This window comes from Chlamydotis macqueenii, chromosome 18, assembly GCF_036417535.1.
Source record: "Chlamydotis macqueenii isolate bChlMac1 chromosome 18, bChlMac1.mat, whole genome shotgun sequence".
NCBI lineage: Eukaryota > Metazoa > Chordata > Aves > Otidiformes > Otididae > Chlamydotis > Chlamydotis macqueenii.
In genome coordinates, this window is record NC_141573.1 from 4,258,830 (window position 1) to 4,279,714 (window position 20,885).

General features: G+C 39.3%; 1 protein-coding gene across 1 annotated transcript in view; it reads left to right on the forward strand.

Moving 5' to 3' along the window:
- The window catches only part of TEX2 (testis expressed 2), a 55,711-nt gene that overhangs the window by 24,057 nt on the left and 10,769 nt on the right, over positions 1–20,885 (forward strand). Inside the window, exons 2-7 of the mRNA XM_086762120.1 lie at positions 1,450–3,104; positions 10,045–10,245; positions 11,916–12,252; positions 13,433–13,680; positions 15,576–15,725; positions 17,129–17,228. Of these exons, the coding sequence (XP_086618246.1) occupies positions 1,476–3,104; positions 10,045–10,245; positions 11,916–12,252; positions 13,433–13,680; positions 15,576–15,725; positions 17,129–17,228 (2,665 nt within the window). The 5' untranslated portion in view covers positions 1,450–1,475. The remainder of the gene's footprint in view (positions 1–1,449; positions 3,105–10,044; positions 10,246–11,915; positions 12,253–13,432; positions 13,681–15,575; positions 15,726–17,128; positions 17,229–20,885) is intronic.

Below are 20,885 nucleotides of genomic sequence, written 5' to 3' on the forward strand. Positions count from 1 at the left end.
GAAGATGATGACAAACAGGTGGCACTGGCTTGCTGGATAATAGAATCTGATACCACAATGGTTTGTGAAGTGCACGTTTCTTCACCACCGCGTAATCATTCTTCTGAACGGCTCTTTAAACGTCAGCAAAGGCCTCTCATTAATTCCGCTTGACAGTTTGATTACAGCATTTTTACAGCTTCTGAAAAATAATTCAGTTACTGAAGTGGTAAACTTGCTGCCTTGACAATGAAGATAAAGTGCTGGAAAGGCAGAGCTAATCTTGTAACTCCCGATCCAGCTTTGTGTGTGGTCACCAGTGTCTTGGTTTGAAAGTGTGATGTTTCCTCTGCAAGTAGATAGATGCAAAGTCCACTTTAATGGGTCAATAAAGTGCTTGAAACAACACGCAGGTAGAGTTGCTGTAAAAGGCAGGCATGTTAGTGGATCTGTCGCGTAAGCTGCCTGTGTCCACCGGTCTGATCAGAGATCAGTATTTTAAAAAAGTACTGCTGCTGTGTCAGTGGGAAGTGCCGTTGCCTCTACTGAAGTGTCCTTACGCATTCTTACAGCAAAACTGCCAGCAGCAATACGTTATGTGGGTATTTGTGTTGCCGAGGTAGATCTCCAACATGCTGTATCTGTGGGTCCGACTCCTGTCTTTTTGACAACAGTTAATTTGATACTGTCTGTTGTTGAAGTGTGTGAAACTACTTCATCTTGCTCTACTGGAGTTCTCCTAAAATTCATTTGTAAAGAGTGTCTAGTCCTGAATTCAGGAAGATAACTTTGATTTCTGTTCAATTATGCTTTTTTTTTTTTTTGGCCTGCAATTATTGGACTATTGTGTATCCTGATCATTTGTCCATAGCTTGCAAAACCTTCAGAACACTTGAAAGTAATTTTAAAAGCACAGCACTTCTTAATATTGCTATTTTGTGCTATGTGGAAATATGGTAACTAGCAAACAGTAACCTAGACCTGTGATTTTGAGCATAAGCATCTTCTGCTTGTTGTTTCTTGTTCTGTGGTTTGTTTCTCCCCCTCCCCCCCCCCCTAAAATTGCATCAGGTTCTTCCTTCAAGATCACCTGAGAGGGTCTGGTAATGCTCTCCGTTCCTATCTGTGATTGCCAGTTGTCCTAAGCATGTTTTCCTCCTTGTATTGCTTTGAATCTGTTCTTACGTTCAATGATGCTAAGAATGGGGTAGTTAAGCAGATGTGAAGAGGATATTAACTAAAACATAGATATGGTTTTTGCAATGAAGTAAATCTACAGTCAGTTTCTTTAGTAACAGTCTATAATTTGACTAGACAGCTTTAAATCCAGCAAGATGGAGAGTGTCCAGAGTGTTTAAATTTTTAAGTGACTGACCTGTTGTGTATAACCTCTCTCTTGTGTTTGGCTTAATGCTTGAAAATAAGGATATTTAAAAAATGATTTAACATAGTATTGCATTTTCTTCACAGGCTCTGAGACATCTCTGGGACCTGCAATGACAAGTCAGAACAGTAGCCATGCAGAGAAAACTGGTGAAATGTCCTCAAAGCAGTCAGCACCAAAAGTGCAGGTCCAGCGATCTGTCTCCCGAGAAACCATCACTATTCATTTCTCTGCATTTGGGAAGGAGGAAGAAGAGGAGGAAGAGGAGTTTAAGGAATTTCTTGATGAGGAACTAGATGACCAAAGCATTGTAACAGCACTTGAAGCCAAGGAAGACCTCTGCTTTGAGCATACCGGCCATGATTTTTCTGGTCCAGCTACCTCGCTTAACGTGGTCAACTCTGCATCACTACTGTCCTCATCGCCTACGGCTTTGCCAACTGCAGAGACTGTAATGCTGTTGGATTCTCCTTCCACATCCCAAGTATTCAGTGCGGTGCCACTAGTCCTGTCTCCATCATCATACTCATGTCATACAGTTAGCTCATCAGGTGCATCACCACCTGTGGAACAGAAATCCAGCCTGTCATCTTCCCCATCCTCATCCCCTTCCAGATCAGTTGGTTGCTCTAGTGGATCATCCACAGTTTCTAGTTCAAAGCCTTTTAAGGGTTTAGTCAAGTCTCTTTCAACAGAAGTGGAACCAAAAGAACCCACCCCACCGACGCGACATAGACAGTTAATGAAAACCTTAGTGAAATCTCTGTCTACAGACACTTCTAAACAAGAACCTGAAGCTGTGTCTTACAGGCCACCCGACTCAAAACTGAACTTGCATCTGTTCAAACAGTTCACTCAGCCTCGAGCTACAGGTGGTGATTCGAAAACTGCCCCCTCGTCTCCATTAACATCTCCCTCTGACACTCGTTCCTTTTTTAAAGTACCTGAAATGGAGGCTAAAATTGAAGATACTAAAAGACGCCTTTCTGAAGTAATCTATGAGCCTTTTCAGCTGCTCAGTAAAATAATGGGTGATGAAAGTAGTAGCCACAGGCCCAAAGCCTTATCTTCAAGTGCTTCAGAACTCTCAAACCTTTCCAGTTTGAATGGCCATTTGGAAAGCAATAACAACTACAGCATTAAGGAGGAGGAATGTGATTCCGAAGGGGACTTCTATGGAAGTGACTCTAACCTGAATAAGAGCGATCAGTCAAAAGTGGCCGAGGAACACGCAAAAGAGACAGAGACCAAAAGCTCTCAGTCTGCAAGCACAAAGAACGTGAGTTCGAAAACCTCGCTCGTACTTGAAAAGTGTTCGTTGTCTGCACTAGCAAGCAGAGAGGATGAGGAGTTTTGTGAACTGTATTCTGAAGACTTTGCCTTGCTAGAGGATGAAAGCAAAAATGATAAGCCTACTGAAACTTTACTCGATCCAGAGATGACTGAGGAAAATGGTACTATGCTCAGTAGTGAAGATGAAAATAATCCATATGTGCAACAGCCTGAAATACCAGTGAAAACTTTATACTTCTTAACACTGTTAGTGTATGCTTACTTTATTATCCCTCTCCCTGGCTACTTAAGTGGACTTTTATTTGGAATGGCCCTTGGATTTATGATAGCTATCTGTGTGATTTGGCTTCTTACTCCACGTACTCGTGAATATCTCAAATTGCATAAAAGTATGAAAAAGCGATGGAATACAGGAGCTCTAGACATCAAAGAACCCGAAATACTGAAGGTGAGGTCATGGCATTTTGTGCGTGTGTCTGCGTGCATTACTTTGGGTAGAAGTAGTAAACTAGGTCTATTCTGAAGATATAAATGAGCTGAATTATCCCGATCTGTAAATAGAGTATTGTTTTAGGGGTCAGGCAGCTTTGGCAGGGGCACAAATGGTTTAGTATCCAAGAATATGTAAGACTTCAGTATCCTTAAGGATTAGTAGAAAACCAGAATTGCTTCAGAAGTAAAAGGGCAGATGGTTTTGCTGAGGGATTTGAAATTATCCAGCTGAACTACTGATAGCAAGTAGTGTCAGAGTTTAGCATGTAAAATAACATTCGTGCTTGAAGCTGTGTCTTGGGAGAGGTGTTTTGTTTCTAGGGTAGTTTTCTGTCTAGGCAGTAATTTATCTGTCTTGTCTGTTCAGTCTAAGCAAATTCAAAAGCGTGTTCAAGTAAAGCATAGCTAGTTGGAGAGCATATGGATTCTCCTCAAACGTTAGCTAATTAGAATGGGAGGAAGAATGAGTGATGAAGGAGACATACTAATGGGTTATGATGTCTGTGGTTCTGTGTGCTAATATCTTGAATATTGTACTGCATAACCTGGATTACAGTTCCGTAAAATATATGCTTGAGAGCTGGCTTTTAAATCAAACTCTTGGAAAAAATATCCTGCCTCCTTTTTTTTCCCTTCTGGTTCAGATACTGCAAGTTGCTGTCGTTTCATACGTCTGGCACATTGCTATCTGTCCCGTTGTGATCCATACAACCTTTCAATTACTTTATGGCTTTATGCTTCTTCCTTGCCGCTGTCCGGCCTCTCCTAATCTCCATCTCTGATGAATTAAAATAATATTTTCCCAATTGCAGAATTCCGAACAAGAAAGCACCTGATAGTGTCTGATGTGCAACAGAAGCATTTCAGAGTGATAGCAGCACAACCTTCACTTGGTATCATTTGCTTATCAGAGTATTTATAAAGGCTTTTTTGTATTTGTGTAGATATTAAATCCATCCGGAGCTTTCCATCCGGTGCCTCTCTAGTTGCAGTAACAATACAAAGGTTGCACGAATTTAGGTAACTGAACAGTTAGAGAAATAAAAGCCAACTTTGCTGAGTACAGGCAGCAATTGCATGGCCAGCCCTGATGCTACCTTGGTGTTCCCTATTTTTCGAGGCCGTTACGAGTTGTGGTCTTTATTTGCTGTTGTGAATGCAGACTGAACACTCCTGTATGCCCAGTTGATTTACCTGCTGCTTACACATATAAATCTTCACAAACTTTAAATTCTGTCCTTGTTAACTGGGTGCTGAGACCCTGTGTTTAAATTTGCCTTGGTGCTTGAAAGCTTGTAAAGATCCTGATGCTCATTGTTGGCTGGTATTAAGATGACTCTTTGAGGTGTTAGAGGTGTTAGCTGTTATTCAGGAATGCTCAAATTATATTTTAGTGCTTTTATCCAGAAGATACGTTTTATGAGGGTGGCTGTAGGCGAGAAATGAACTGTGCAGAGAAGTCTGCATGAATGTAGATTGTTTTGTATGACCTGATAAGTATTTCTTGTGCTCATTAACACACAAAGTAATTGTCCTTTATATATAAAGCCTTATAAAAGTGCTTTTTAATGCTTCAGGAGTTTAAAAACCATCTCAATGCCCATATTGAAGTGGAATATAATGTAATGTGATTTAGCAGATTGCAAGTTATTATCCCCCTCTCATACAACTATTTTCTATTTGCCTCTGTCAAAATGAGCACTGGACAGTTTAGGTCCTCTGTAAAATGAGATAAAAAAATTAATCTGTAACAAAACTCACATGGATATAGGAAAATCGAACTTAATGCTCTTGCATAAAGATATTCTCTTCAGAACGTGTTGGTCTCGTATTTTGGCCTGAGCTGCTTTCGTGCCATTCTGATAAATGCTATGGGTAAGGTCCTGTTGTGGGGCTCGGGGAGCTGGGATTCTGCCAAACTGCTGTCAAGCTATTTTTGTACAAGTACGTGTGCATTCCCCCCTATGTAAATGTTGTCTGAGAAGTTCACATTTCCGTGGTTTCAAGAACTAGTGGAAAATTCCCCTCAGCAATTGCTGAAATACCTGAACGTTAATATTGTCTTCCTGAAAATTGTTCCTTTGCGATGTGAAAGAATAAAAAACACTGTTGTGCCGGTTAGTGTGTGCTTCTGAGGTTTTCTGTACTTATTTCACTTGAATGTCTTTGGTGTTTTCCAGTTAAGGCGGTGGTTACTTCTGCCCGCCTTAGACCTTTTTTGTGTCTTTAGATTCCCTGTCATTCAAAGCTCAAAACACTGCATTCCATTTTTCCTCATTTATCAAATAAAATATTATTTAAGTATTTTAAAATAGTGATAATGAGAGGGATACGAATACAATTAGTATGATTTGAGTGATCCACAATCTTTCAAGAATTCTGGTGCTAGAGCATTTGATTATATCATTTAATGATAATGGATATTAATCAGTCTGTTAATATCTTAAGAAACTCTGGGGGCAGTTTTAATCCAGATTGGGGCTTATATTGCGAGGTTGACTTGCTGCTTGTTTTATTTATGTATTTGAAAATATCATAGAAGTAATGATTTTTATTTATTTTTACTTGCAGACCTGGTCTGTGCCCCCAGCCCTCTGGGTCGTTCATCAGGATCTTTTGCAGTTCCCCTCTCTCTTCTCTCAGGTTAAGGTATAACATGCCTGAGATCTTAAACTAAGTAAAGTGCAAAAGTTGATGCTCTACAGGGCCTGACTCTGCAGTTCTTACTCGCATGAATTATTCTGTTGAACTGCCATTTGAATAAAAAATTTGCAGCCCTTTCCCCATGAAAGAGGAAAAGTAAACCAGGATGGGGCCTTTAAAGCTGTTCCGGGCGAGTGCCCGTGGTCCCCAGCCCCGCGTGTTCGGTGCAGGGCCGGTTTGGTTGGTAGCACTGCTGTGACGGAGGTGGCGGGCTGCGCTCTGAAAGCCAGAATTTCAGGCTCTGCTATCTCACAAACTGGCCAGATCCTGTTAGCGCAGATACGGGCTTTTGAATAGTAACCGTGACCTTTGCTAGAAAAGCCACGCTGCCCAGTATTCTAATCAGAGACTTTTTCAGGTTAGTTACCAGCCCGATGGTGAGGCGCTTTCTCCTAATTTCAGCTGTGAATTCAGAGCAACTGCTGACCTTTATAAATGGAGATCACAGGATCAATGTAAATGGCAAGCAGCTGCAGAGTGGCATATGACTATGGTCATTGTCCTCTCTGAATTACTAAATTTCTTATTTTAACAACTTCGCTAGTACAAAAAAGACCCATCATACAGTCACTCTGCTTGTACACAAGGAAATCCATTGTTGTTTCAGTACTTTGGGAAAATGTATCTGTTGCTAGCACGTTATGGTAACATAACTTCTCTGTTTAGATGCATTGCAAAACGGTTTCCGTAGGCTGTGAATCTTTCGTTCCAATTTGTTTTTGCAAAAAGAGAGGGGGAGGTATTTCTGCTAAGATTGTTACTAAAATGGAGGAACTTCGGGGTTTCTTGGATAACCTTCTCAAAAATGATTTTTGTGTTAGATGAAACAGTTTACAAAAATTGCTGAAGTGAGAAGGCACATGGTGTAGTTTCCCCCTTTAACAGTATTAGATATATGGGGTAAAAAATTCCCTCAGCTGTCACACGTTTTCAGATTCATTAACAGAGTGAAGAATTGTAGTTTAGTGAAGTACTAACATTTAGCTCTCAGCCATGAAATGTTTCTCTATGTTACAAAATAACTTGGAAGTTGAGTGCAAAAAGGCAACAGTGCATCCTTAGAAACTGGGAAACAAAAAATTTATGTACACGGAGGGTTTGCGGTAATGCAGTATTGTCCCTCTTTCATCCTGGCTGTTGGCTAGGTACCGTCTGAAAATGAAATCCCAAATATTTTAATTTAAACTTCTGTATCTTTTGGGTTTTGGGCTATACATGAAGCGGCCAATCTCTTCCTTTTACAGAAATTGCTATGTAGGTTGCTGGTTTAGGTGGTAAAAGCTCTGTATTTATGTTCTGTCGGTTCTAGATTTTGAACACTCAGTAGCTTAAGCAGCCAGAAATAATTGTTGAAGTCTTGGACAGGTTCTTCAGTTGCTAATAACCTGATGGTTGTGCTACGAGAAGCAGCGTCTGCACTTCCATTGGGTCTGTTATGTACAGGGAGTGGGGGAGGTGGCAGTGCGGGGTTTGAGAATCGTGTTTGGCAGATCGTACAGCTGATCCGTTTGGAGCGGAAAGCCTGGGCACGTGGTAGGGATCAAAAAAGCAGGTGGGACTTTTCAAGGCTGCTGAATGAGGAGTGGGACTGTACAAACTGAGCAATTAGAGATTCTGTTTTGTTTATTTTTGCCCTTTAAATTCAGTGTGTAATGCTGCTGCTGGGAAGAAGGGGATGATCTTCAAAAGGGCCTCTCCTCTGCTGTTCAGCTGTGTAGGTTAAGGAAATCTGGTAGAAAGGCACTGTTACAGAAGAAAAAAGATAGGAAAGGTGCTGGTCTCGTGGATGAGATACTGGGTGGATTCAGACCCCTGTGCTACCAGAAGTTCACTGAACTTGGTTAAGTCACTTAACGTAGGCTGGGCGTCACGCCTTTTTATCACAGATGTGTGGCTGTGGCATCTCAGTGTGTGCTGGAGGGATAAAATTAAACATGACTGGAAGGGTGCTGGATAACAGCTGTAGAGCTGCTGAGAAGGTATAGCAGAGTTTGTGCATCTGATCTGTGTCCCAAGGTGTTCAAGTCGTCTGAATTCTCAGCTTTTCATCTTTGAAGCTGTGTTCATGGATTTTTACTTCTCACTATGGTACGTGGTAGTCAAGAGAATGATGTGTAAATCACACCTTGTTTTTGTTGCTACATATCCTATGCTCAGTTCAAGTGCTAGTGTCAGAAAACTCCAGTTGGTTCCATCTTGAGCAGGATGGCAAGGAAACTTAAAGTGTACTCTGACCTTCCTTCTTGGGCGCCACACTTACCTGGGCGTTTCCAACTCTCCTACTGAAAACAGCATCACAGCTTATTACAATTAAAAAAGGGGCTCATGTGGCTAAGCTTCGTATAAAGATCCACTTTCCAGGTATCCCTTTCTCTTTGTGCTAGCTTGTGTGGTCTTTGTCTGAAGCGCCTTGCAGGAGAGGGCAATAAATTTTTGAGGCAGCAAATTTTCGTCTGTACGTTTGCCTGGCTACAGACTCCAGACTTCAGTGTCTGAGCTAGAAATAGCTCGGAGATCTGATCCACGGGGCAGGTGGGAGTCTCTCCAGAGATCTGTGGGCCATATGGATATTCCAGTTCTGCACAGTGAATGGCTCATGGTGGCTTTAGGCAACTCACGTGATGTCCTTGTGCTTCAGTAAATCCAGCTGGAGTTTCTGGCTGAAAATTAATTGCTGTCTGCTCAAAGATGTCTTGGCTTAATAATTTCTAGGAAGGAAATGGGATGTGCTCAAACATACATCAACCCTGCTGTGCAGAACCTTCATGGTTTGTAGAAAACTCTTCCTCATGCATTTTATTTCCTATATGGTAGTTGTATATAATGCAGTGGAAGCAAAAAACTCAAAGCTTCTTCAAAGAGCATGTGTTAGTTTAGGTATTTCTGTTAATAAAAATAGTAGTCTACTTTGGAGCTGAGCAAAGATGAATGACTTAATCTTTGCTGAACATAAAAAAAATGCTTATTTATCTAGGTTTTTCAGGGTTTATAGTGAAAATGGAGCTAGATGTTGGAGTAAGTGAAACATAGATATCATTGTTACCATGGCACCTAAGAGAGTGTATGCTGTCTACTTTGAGAAATTGTATGGCACTAATGTAAACGAGCATTGAAAGAAATTTTACGTTTCTTTGTGTGGGTGGAAGCTTCTTTAATAAGTTAAAATGTTGCAGTAATTTTGGGGATGTTTTGCATTAAGGTAGTTACAACTCTTTTGTTTTGAAGAATACTAGGGATGCTCGTTCAGCTCTCCTCATTTCCCAGCGCAGATGCTCTCCCCTCTGCTCTGCTCACCTAGGTATTTGTAAAAATGCCATTTTCCTTTATGCTCTAGCTTGCGTGTGTTTAAGTCCATCTCCTTCACCTTCTGTTGACATTAATGAATACTGAGTATGTCAAATTAAGGTTTTAATGTGCAGGTAGAGGTAATTATCAAAGTATGTTGCCGGGCAGGTTAAGAGAAAGAAAACTTGTCGTCTTTGAATGAGTATTCTGACTTGTCTTCTGCCTCATCTAGCTTACATTTTCTGTAATCAGATGTTAAAAATGAGTAACTTCATCCCCATGGTTAGTGTCAGTGCTCACAGGTGCTTGCTTGTTTTTCTGTTTCTTTCACTGCACAGAAAAAAAAGTGAAATTTCATCATATATATGAGTCCTGTGTTGTAACTGAGCAGCTACGCAACATGGTAAATGATCTTGAACGGTGATGGTGCATTAAAACAAACTCCATTGTGGTCTTCCACTCAGTCCTTAATTGTTGGTGATTAAATTGTCAGTGCTGTCTATAAGCAGACAGACTGTTTGTTCTGCCTGACTGTTACGATTAAAATGCCCATGCGTGCCGTAAGCAGACGGCTGCTCTGCAGCATGCCCTTACTGGCTCTTTCCAGCAAGGCTGTGTCTGCAGATCTCGCAGCGTTTCATGAAGATGAGGTGGAAGAGCGCTGCAGTACGTATACAAAATTTATCTACTCAGGCAAAAATTGATTATATGCTTGGGATACAGTTCTTGTCCCATGCTCTGTCAGTCTGGTGCTACGTCATTTAGGGCATTTGCTGCTTTGTTGTATTTGTACAGTAAGTGACACAACTTTGGCAAAAGCTTGGATAATTATTTAAAACTTTGATGTATGTGCTGTACTTGGGTTTCCAGCAGCTTAAAAGCCTGTTAACAAGTGTTTTCTTCTCTAGGGATGGATGAATGAAATTTATAATTATGATCCAGAAACGTACCATGCTACGTTGACTCACTCTGTCTATGTGCGACTCGAAGGAAGCACCTTAAGGCTTTCAAAACCCAATAAAAATATTTCTAGAAGGGCTGTGTACAATGAGCCAAAGCCTGAAGTCACGTATGTCAGCCAGAAAATTTATGAACTTACAGAAAGCAAGGTGAGTTTGCCTTATTTATATGTGATTTTAACAAAGAATACTTCAAAACTTTAAAAAAATTTTTGAAATTTTTTTCACTCCTCTAGTTTCATGTTCTGTCATTATGTAAGCAAAACTGTTGTCGTGACTAACTTACAAAAGATTGTGCTGGGGAGGAAGATTGAGCAGGATTTAGAAAAAACTACATATTTACACAGTAAAGGAAAAGCATGACTTTCCTCTGTCAGTTCAAAGCAGAAGCTCATGCATGGGAGTTTAGAGAATTGTTCCCCATACATTAGATTACTGTGTGGCTGTTCTGAAGCTTACACCAAAATGTGTGATCTTTGCTGGTCACGTCTATCCCAAGGCAGTTCAGACAACACTTACATTTCACTTGAAGGGGAAGGTACATTGTATCTGGATGGAAAACGGGAGAGCGAGAGGTGACTGGAACAGACATGATTTGCTGCTGGTACCTGCTGTCTAGGGAAGGAGATCAGGATTTTCGCAGTTGGAAGAGTGCATCATGAATAACGCTGGGACAGTTTTCCAAAATGTTATTTGCCTCCCTCAAATCTGTGAAGAGTTGCCATGTGAAGTTGATTACATTGGCATTCTATTAAGTAATACATCAATACTCCATTACTAAAAGAACGGATTTTTTTTTTTTTTAATGTGCTGCATCATTAGAGGGCCTTGGCAGTACAGATGTAGGAGGAAACTGTGCTTCGGTTGACTGTGGGAGTTAGATGAAGGGGAGGGACCAAGGTAACAGCCAGAACAACCTCCCTTTGTTTCCCTCTGTCAGTATGGGAAATGGGCTTGCTGTCAGCTCTGCTTTCCATTAAAGGAAAATGGTGTAAAAGATAGAGCAAAATCTTAGATTCCTGCCTATTGCAGATCTGTTTTCCCATAATGAAGACAAGCAAAGCCATCACGTGCTACAGGAGCACTTGACTGACACTCGTTCCCCATGGTACTTTAGAAAAATTTCCAGTATTTCTCCACCTCCCACACCCCCAGTTGGTTGCAAAAGTGCTGGATGCCCTTAATATAATATGCAAATTGTGGCTATTCCCCAATGTATTTACCCACAGTTTTTGGAGAACACAGGTAAGTTCAGCTCCTAGATCAGAATTTTTTAACTCTTAGCACTCTTCTCATCACTTGCATTGTCTCAATTCTCTCTGAATATGCTGAATTTAGAATATAATTATCTGCACATCACTTTTATTCCTTAATTCTTACATACTTGATGTGACTATTGTTAACTTCAAACACTCAGTGAGGTGGACCTGAAAAGTTGAGTTTTAAAACTCAGTTTGGATTCTTATTACCTACTCCGTGGTCACAGAAATAATGTTCTTTTTTTTCCTTTTTTTTTTTTTTTTTTCTGCATAACTATGAGAATAAGATCTTTTAAAGAGAACTGTGTTTCTCCACAGGACTGTAGGAGTCTGAGCCACTTAAATGGCCTTTGTTTTAATTCCAAGGCTATTGGCTTCCCAAAGACCTGGTGACAGCAGTGGACTGGACATCAGCCATCTCTAAGTTAAGAGTCAGTTAAGCCCAGCAGATGCAATGTAGGATCTGTATCTTTTGTGTTCCTGTTTTCTTTATATGAGTATAGAAACATAGAAGGTACAACTGAAAAATAAGTTAATTTAATCCTTTGATTTATCCTTCAGATTTCCCTGGTTCCTAAGAGTCTGGCACGAAAACGGATTTGGAATAAGAAGTACCCTATTTGCATCGAACTTGCTAGACAGGATGACTTCATGGCCAAGGCCCAGACTGATAAAGAGAATACAGAGGAGAAGTTATCTGCTGAAAAAGTGGACTCGAACAATGAAGAATCCAAGAAACCTCAGGATGGAGCAAAGTGCACTAGCCAAAAGGATCAAGTGCTTTATCTCTTTGGAAGGACAGGCAGGGAGAAGGAGGAATGGTTCAGAAGGTTCCTTCTCGCATCCAAGCTGAAGTCTGAAGCAAAGAAGCCATCCAGTTTATGTGGGAGCAAGCCAGGTATTCAAATTTTGTGTTCTAGTAAAAGTGTCTATTAAAAGAAACAAACCAAAGTTACGTTTTCCCAGTGGTAGTTATGGCAACTGTGGAGCCATAGTGATCTTTACAGACAAATAATACTAAAGACAGTCTTCTGCTCCTTGTCTCAGCCTCTCATTCCTACCTACCCACCCTGCCTTTTCCTCACTTGGCTATATGCTTGGCTATGTGCCCTCAGCTATTCTTACCATTTTTAGACCGTTTCATGTGAATACACTATCTTTCAGTGACTGAAACAACCCCTGTAATTTTTGTTAAGATGAATTGTTCAGTCCTTTTTTCTCTCTGTGCTGTTGGACGTGATGTCCATATTTGCAGTATTAGACTCAGTCCTCTTATTACCCATTCTTCTTCCTCCATCCTTCCTTCCACTCCAGTCTGCTGTAAAGACTAAAGAGCTTTCTCAGGGGTTAATGTCACAAGCAAACGTATTTCTGTGTTTAAATACAAAGTCCTGTGCTAATATATATATATCTATCTGAACCAACAAACATGTTAGTCTACAGTATTGATCAAATGTTTGAAATATTAATTTAAAACCATCCTCTGATATAATTTTAAATCTGAATGACTCATGCTTTTCTGTCTTTATCTATTCTCTGAGAAGCTTTCTAAAAATTGGTTAACATAATTATTTCTGACACACAACTTCTTGAAATGCAAATGCAAAATTAATGACTAATTAAAATTCTAATAGTTACATGCTTTTGACAGTCCTTTTAATTGTGACAGCCTATAATTCATTTTTTTTTTAAATTTAGTTATAGGTACATTTTAATCACCTGACTTTTATTTTAGGCATTCCACAGCAGGGCTGTTGGGTATTCTGCCATATGTTATATTTATGTGAGTGTCCATATTTAAATATGCTATTGATCAGCTGAGTTTTCCAGTCCCACATCCTGCTGAGTGCTGAATCATACCAGATATTAACTAATTTGGGTTTAGGAGCACCTAAACACACAATAGTTGAATTTGCTTTTACCCTTCAAAATGAGAAAGCACTATTCTGAATGGTCTTTCTTTTCAGAATAAATTGTATCTGCAAGATAATTTTGTTCCTTTAAGTGTTTGATCATACCCTGGTATTTGATTGTCAGGTTCCTTTTCTGTTAAACAGGTGTTATTCCTTTTACTTTAGGGATCTTGCCAACACACAGCAGAACCGATAGTCAATCTGGAGTTCTCACACACAGCCGAAGCAGCAGCAAGGGAAGTGCAGAAGAAATTGCATCCCAGCCAAAGCACAAGGATCTGGCTGGCAACGTGCGTCAGAAAATGCTTCTGGACTACAATATTTATATGGCAAAGTGTGTTCCACAGGAAAAGAAAAGCCCTTCAGGTAGTCCAGTCCTCAGTGCAGACAGCAGCCCTACAGCTGTGAAAAAGGTAATACTTTTTCCCCAAAAGATGCATCAGAGGTGGTGATATTGATCTCGTTAACTACTACTTTACAAATTAGTTATGTAGAAATAAAAATTAATTCATTTAACTACAGGTTGGACCTAAACTTTTTATAAAATCAGTGTGAGTTTTCACGCTTGCCAGTTCCCTGTTGACCGCAATTTCTTCTTAATGTAACACACAAATTTTTCATTGATTTGGTTTGATTTCTTATGCCCAAGAACATCTGTGTTTTTTCTGGCTTCTGTGCCTTGCACCTAAAAGATTGTACAGCTGAAGGCAATATGGCTGTAGATTTTCTTCATTAGGAATGCACAGGTGTGTCTTAAAAACCACTGGACCCAAAAGAAGTTATGCTTAAGATTAAAACAAACAAAATAGCAATCAAAATTCCACAAACCTCACTTCCCAATAGTAGTTAAAAGTTAAACATTTCTGTGTATATTCTGAAGTAGATTGAACTAAAAGCAAGGGGCACGGATAAATGGATCGTATGGTTTCCATTTTTAACATGTTTTTTAAAGCAATACCAAGTGGCTCATGTGTTAGCGTTGTGTGGTACGTAGCAGCATAATGGTGAACAATGGCTGTAGCTCGGAGTAATCCTTTAGCCTCTTCGACTGCATTTGAATCACTCTTAATAAACAGAACCTTAATATTATGTACAACGCTCTTAATAAACAGATCCTTAATGTAAAGTACAATCACCATCCATTTAAAAGATGTAATTCATGTCATGCATTTCGTTGCCAGACTTTAATACGATGTCCAGAAAGGAGCAGGAGGCCATGGTATAGCATATGAATAAACACATCTTGTGTTCCCCCAGGAACAAAGATATTCTAGCCCCGAACAACCCCTGAAGCAGCGATGAATTTGCTGCTGAATCTGGCATGTATCAGAAATCATTCTATAAATAGATCAACAATGCTGGCAGGAAACTTGCGTCACAGCAGAAGCTACTAACCCAGGAATTCTGCCTGCGTGAGGCTGAGTAATCGTTGCCAATAAATGATGTTCAGAACTGTAGCAGCTACCTGGCTCCTCTTAGAAAGCACTATTTTTCTGCTGGTTTCAGGATTTCTGCATGTAATAATGAAAGACACATTCTCCTTTCATTGCAGGCAGTTGAGAGACATTAAGTGTGTTGTCTTTCCTTCATGGAAACCTCCTGGTTTTAATGAAATATGTGACAGCATGTACACACCCAGAGTTATTTCAGCTGCCTTTGCTTTCATGTCTATAGTCAGTGATGTGACATCTGAACATATATCCCCAAGTGTTTTGAGACCAAGACATAATCCTCTTGGACTGTAAACAAAACCTTTAATGCAGCAGAAGGAACAATATGGTTTCCTGAATCCTGTATACAAACATTGGGAGGAAGAATTTGTTTCCCTGTACTGTATTTATTTATCATCTATTTGTGATGTTTCTGAACTAGATTTAAGGATGTAAGATTGAGTCTCGCTTTCCTGTTGTTTTTTTTTTTTTTTGATAAAACAAAAGAAGAGTAGCTGTTCTTGTAGGTCCTATTGGAAAGAGAGAGTGCCTCTACTACAGACACATTTCTAAGTCTGCCCGCTTTGGGTTTATCTGCTTTTTCTGCCAGAGGTTAAATTATACACAACTTTCTCATTTCAGTGCCAGAGGTGAATCTATATCTATGTGGTCTCATTCACTCTGCTGCACGTCAGGATGATGACAAGCAAGCTTATGTCAGGCCAGCTGATGTGGTTGTAAAGCTGCTATCTGTGCTGAGCATTTGGTGTTCCTGGCTGACCCGGGCTATATCACTGAACTTCTCAGTGTAAACGAGGTCTTTTCTGACCTTACCTCATATAATTTATAGAGGTGACTAACCAGCTCTGTGTTTTCAGTTACCAGATGCCCATGCCGAAACTGAAGAAGAAGAACAGGAGGCCTGGGTGAATGCTTTGCTTGGAAGAATATTTTGGGATTTTTTGGGAGAAAAGTATTGGTCTGATCTAGTGTCAAAGAAGATTCAAATGAAACTCAGCAAAATAAAGGTAACTAATCTGGAGAGCTGCACTGCACATTCCTTAGGGAGGAAAACAAACACATAGTCTTTGAGTTTTAGAACAGTAGAAGAAACACTTCACACTTGTATGTAAAAACAAGTAAATAAATGTGATGCAGTTACAATTCAGCTTTGCTATCCCTTTCACAGTAGGATTTCAACATGTTAACTTTGCTGCTTCAGTTTCAAGTGAACCACAGCTGGATTAACTATTCGTGTCTGTGAAGTTTTTATGTAAAAAGCAGAAGTATTATTGTATTTACTTTAGGGATAAATAGAATTGCTTATAAGTTATGAAATCTGCTTGAGGAAATACTATGTTGCCTTTAAGATGGAGGAGATCAGGAAACCACAATTCTAATGTGCTCCTATTAATTCAGACATACGTTGCTCTCGGGAGAGGTCAGTGGGAGTAACAGTCAGGGACAGAGCTGTCTGTGGGGTGATGGGATATAATTGTGCATCAACTGCATCAAATCAAAGGGTGAAGGGAGGAGTGATGCTTTTGAGTGACTTCTGGGTTGTCCCTTTGCATTTTGTAACTTCTGAACAGTAGCAGTTAATCACAGGGCTGTTTAGCTCCTGATGTTTGGGGAGGAGTTTGCCTGTTCCTAAAGGCAAAGGAAGATGTAGTCTTGCTGACAAAAGCTCTGAAATTTAGCTGCCAGCACCAGCTGTGAGATAGTGTTGCTTGTGCTTTGGGAAATAAGCAGTAACCTAATTCTGCCCTGGCTGTTTCCACAATTGTGACAGCAGGGTACCCAAACATCTCGTTGGAAACTGTTTAAGTGGAAAGACTGGGAATGGTGGATGGATGTCTTTTTGACAGGTTAAACCACTGTCTGTTCACAGGAGATAGAATTTCTATGAATTAGAAATACAGTAAATAGATACCCAAATCATAGTGATTCTGTGCCTCTGTGATACTAAAATTATGATACAGATTTAAAAGCTAATGTGCTATGAAAGAATTTGCTGAAGATAAAAATAGCTGAGGCGTTGATATAACTGCAACTATAAAATATGTGACTGAATTTAAAATCCAAAGAAGTCTTTGATTTTTATTCACAGTAAAATACGATTTACGCTTTGTTCTTGAGCTTTTCACATGCTTTGAGTAAGCATGCAGGTGGTTTAAGGTCAGCATCTCAACTTCAGCATAGTTTTAAAAACATTCGAAGTTCAGGTGCTGAATCTCTCCCTAAAATATTATTTTGAAACTGATAACTAGAAGTCTTAGAATGTGAAGATATTTGTGTAATCGTATTTGTGTTCTTTCACTGGTGGCTTTTCAGCTCAATCAATTCTGTAAGTTTAATGACCTTTCTTCTTTCAGGAAGCAATGATATTTAGTTCCATAACGTGGATTTGATTTTTACATTGTTATTTCAGCTGCCATACTTCATGAATGAGCTAACTCTAACTGAGCTTGACATGGGGATAGCAGTGCCGAAGATCCTTCAAGCCTTCAAACCTTCTGTTGATCACAGAGGTAAAACATGCTTCCTCTTCTGGTTTTTCTAGGTTCATGCCTTTGTACCTGTGGAGAACAGAATTGTGATCTCTTTATCTTGAGTGTTTTAATTGGAGGAGGTATATTTAATAAGAGCTTATTCTGAGGAGATACTGAGTGATCTCTATCTCGAGTAATAGTAGCATCATGCTTGGTATAAACATAATTCTATAGATATGGAAATATGATCATGTCTTTCCATTGGAAATAATTACTGAACTAAACTAAAATTTGCGTGCAACAGAGATGCGGACCTGTTTCTGATACTCTGTCATGGACTAGAGAGAGCACTGTACATCTCCTCAAGACAAATCTGATTCCATACCATAGCAGAAAACAGATTTAGCTCTCTTCAAGAGAAGTTACCCTGTTCTGAAGTCAGTGTTTCAGAAAATACAATTATAATAACTCAGAAAACAAGAATACAGTGTTGCTTTGAAAAGAAACTTCAAAATACAGCATAATTTTGTGTCCTTAATATTAAATGTGAATATTTTTAAGCTGAGTGACTTTCATACTGCTGCTTTATGAATCAGAACTGGTTTTTTTTCTTTTCTATTCTTTCTGGCTTGCATATACAGGAGTATCTTTGAGGATACTCTAGTCACTCAAGTAGTTTCACAAAAAGACAAACTTGGGTTGATGTTTTTTAGCTGCAGAAGTATTTGTTCTACATGCTGACGAGACGTAGATGCCATCTTTCTTCTAAGACATGTAATCAGAGCAGTTTTTAATTTTAAATTGCTTCTGAGTTTATTAAGGGTTTCTTAACTTACCTCCTCTCACTACATTCACTCCTTTTAGTTAGCATATTGTTACACTGGGCTGGAGAAGTGAAAGAGAATTATTTAACTCAAGATGGAGAAGTTTCTAATTGGTCTAAAGGGAGATATTTCCTTGGAGGACCTGTTGTGGTGCAGTTATGGATTGCATGGCAAACAACTTACTTTTGCTTTCAACTGGTCTTTCAGCTCTTAGATGAAGATAGCAAAAATCATTTTTAGATGGTGCTAAACCCAGTAACCTGTTAGTGAGATAGTAGGAATTTAATGAATTTACAATACTTGTTAAGAGCCTCTAAATTACAGGCTGGTGATGAACCAAACTTCAGCCAGTCTCAGCAGCATATTTAGAACAATAACAACAAGCATGGACAGAGCAAAGTTTGAACAGATACCTAGCTGAATATTGTCAGAGGATCAGTCATCACTACGTCTCCTGTGCACAGTGTTTCTAAGTGAGGAATGGCCTGTCATGTCGTATCTCCTCAGAGCACGAGGGCATTGAACACGCACAAGTACCATGTTCTTTCTTGCAGTGCTGAACTCGGTGGTTTTTAGGAGGGTTTCTATTCACTAGGATGGTTTAGCTCCTCAAGATCTTAATTCTGCTCACTGTTCTCCCCAGGATGGAGAACTTGTGATAGAATTCAGCTGTGCACGGTATTAGATAATGAGCCAGTTCCTGCTTAGAAGCAATTCAGGCTTTGTCTTTGCTCATATTATGTATTTTGGACCTGGTGTTTTTGAGGTTTATTTAACTGTAGTTTTGATGTAAGTCTCATTTGTCTGCCACTCTTACTACAGTGCTCTTCTCTAACTCAGATGAACAGTTACCATGAGATCCTTGCAAGAATACCAGATGCATGAAGTCTATGAGGAAATAAATAAACTTCGTCACCAATATTAAAAATGTTGTGCCGCTCAAATCAGTGACTAAAAGCATGAGAAAATTAGTAAGATCTAACCTTTCCCCTGTAAAAGTGTGAACAAAACAAACTTTAGGGAATTATTAAAATTTTCTTGGGCATACATAACGTGTTAACTAACGCTGCTTGTTTGCCCTTATCTCACCTGAGACTTGCAACTCTGGGGAAAAGCCTTCTCTGTAACACACTCGGTACTTTGCTCTCAACTTCTTGGAGGTATCTTTTCCACTGAGCTTTATAAACAAAGCATGTTTGAAAAGAGCAAATTGTTTTGTTGTCATGAGCAACTAAAACTGTCTTTTAAGAGAAATAAAAATGGAATAGATGGAATAAGCTCATGTGCAGTCAGTATTTGGGGAACTAAAACATATTGCTGCTTCTCGTCATATGCTTTCTGCATGGGAGAGTGGGTTCTCCACAGGGCTTAGGACATCGTCTAGTCATCCCTGTAGCAAAGTGGCTTCACCACTGGTAGATATTTTATAAAGTTACAGAAAAGAAAGTGAAAACTTTTAAAAATCGTTACATGTATGATGCTTGCCAAGTGGTTTCTTGTTTTCTTTTGAAACAAACTTATGCTTTGGCATTCTTGTCAGAGTCTTTCCCTTTGCCTAGATTTAAACATTTTAAAAATTCCTTTCTCTATTCTCATAACTTTAGTTGTAACTAAAGGCTGTAGTTCTGAGTCATGAGATGGGATTTAGGAGACTGCTGAACGCTTGGCTTCAATTAATTGCTGACAACAGCAGTGAGAACAATTAACTCCTTCAGTTTCTTGTTCAGTTCAACTGTGACAAGCAAACATTTATGGTAGAATTTGTAATCCTTTTAACTTCTTTCATATTGTTGAATGACATGTGAACTTTTAGTGTCTGGGTTTTTAAAAGCTTGCAGTGAATAATTACTAGACTGAATTGTTTTGCTATTGTACTTAAAAGGACATAGATAAATAAGGGGATCGTAATTGGAAATGCTTGTTTTCATAAGGACAAATGTATTTGTTGGTAAGTTGACCTATGAATAAACCACACATGGAATAAAACTTCAGGCCAGTATCCAGAACAAACATTTTAAAGTTTTTGTTTGGTTGTTTGGTTGTTTTTTTTTTTTTTTAAGTCCTTGAGACAATCAGTCATTTGAGGTAGCCTTTAGTGAGGCTTTGAAATGCAGTTAGTAATCGTGATGTGCTTTATTTCATCCATGCCTTTTTACCAGTGCTTCATTATGAGGAAATTTTTTTAAAATTGTATGGCTCCTCTTAAGTAACTAAATTTATTAACAGACAATGTTAGGGGAAAAAAAAAAATCTTGTTTCTGTTAATACAGTCCTATTTGGGTGACAGCATATGCTGTAGTATATACTGAACGTCTGTCAAGGCCAGGGAACCAGATAGCTCTGAATAAATTGTACCATCTGCCCAATACTTCACCCCCTCTCCCTTCCCTACCTCCCTTTTTCCCTCTGGAAAATGTGTATGAATGTTTTCTGGCCAGAAGGGATTTTCCCTCTCAGTAATGGCATCCTTTGCTTAATCTGACTTATTGTTAAAACACTGACTTTTGAAGTGTGCTGACTCACGGGTTATCCAAAAAGTCTGTGTAGCTATTTTCTTGTTTCTGATGATGTTACAGATACTTTGTTCCTGTAAAAAGGAAAAGTCTATATAAGTATTAGAAAAATTGTGTGATTGAAAAGAATAATTTGGGTTAGTAAAGAAGCAGCTTGCCTTCAGCACCGCTGCCAACATGTAATGTCAGTGTGTCAGTGACCTGGTCTGTGGGACCTGTGTGTGTTTCTGTTAGTGTAAATGGGTAGAACTGGGGACAACGCCATTCTTCTGATATGTTTTTGCAGAAAAGAAAACAGCTGTTCTTTAACTGAAAAAGTGTGTCTTTTCTAGATCAATCAAACCTAAAGAGTAGTTAGT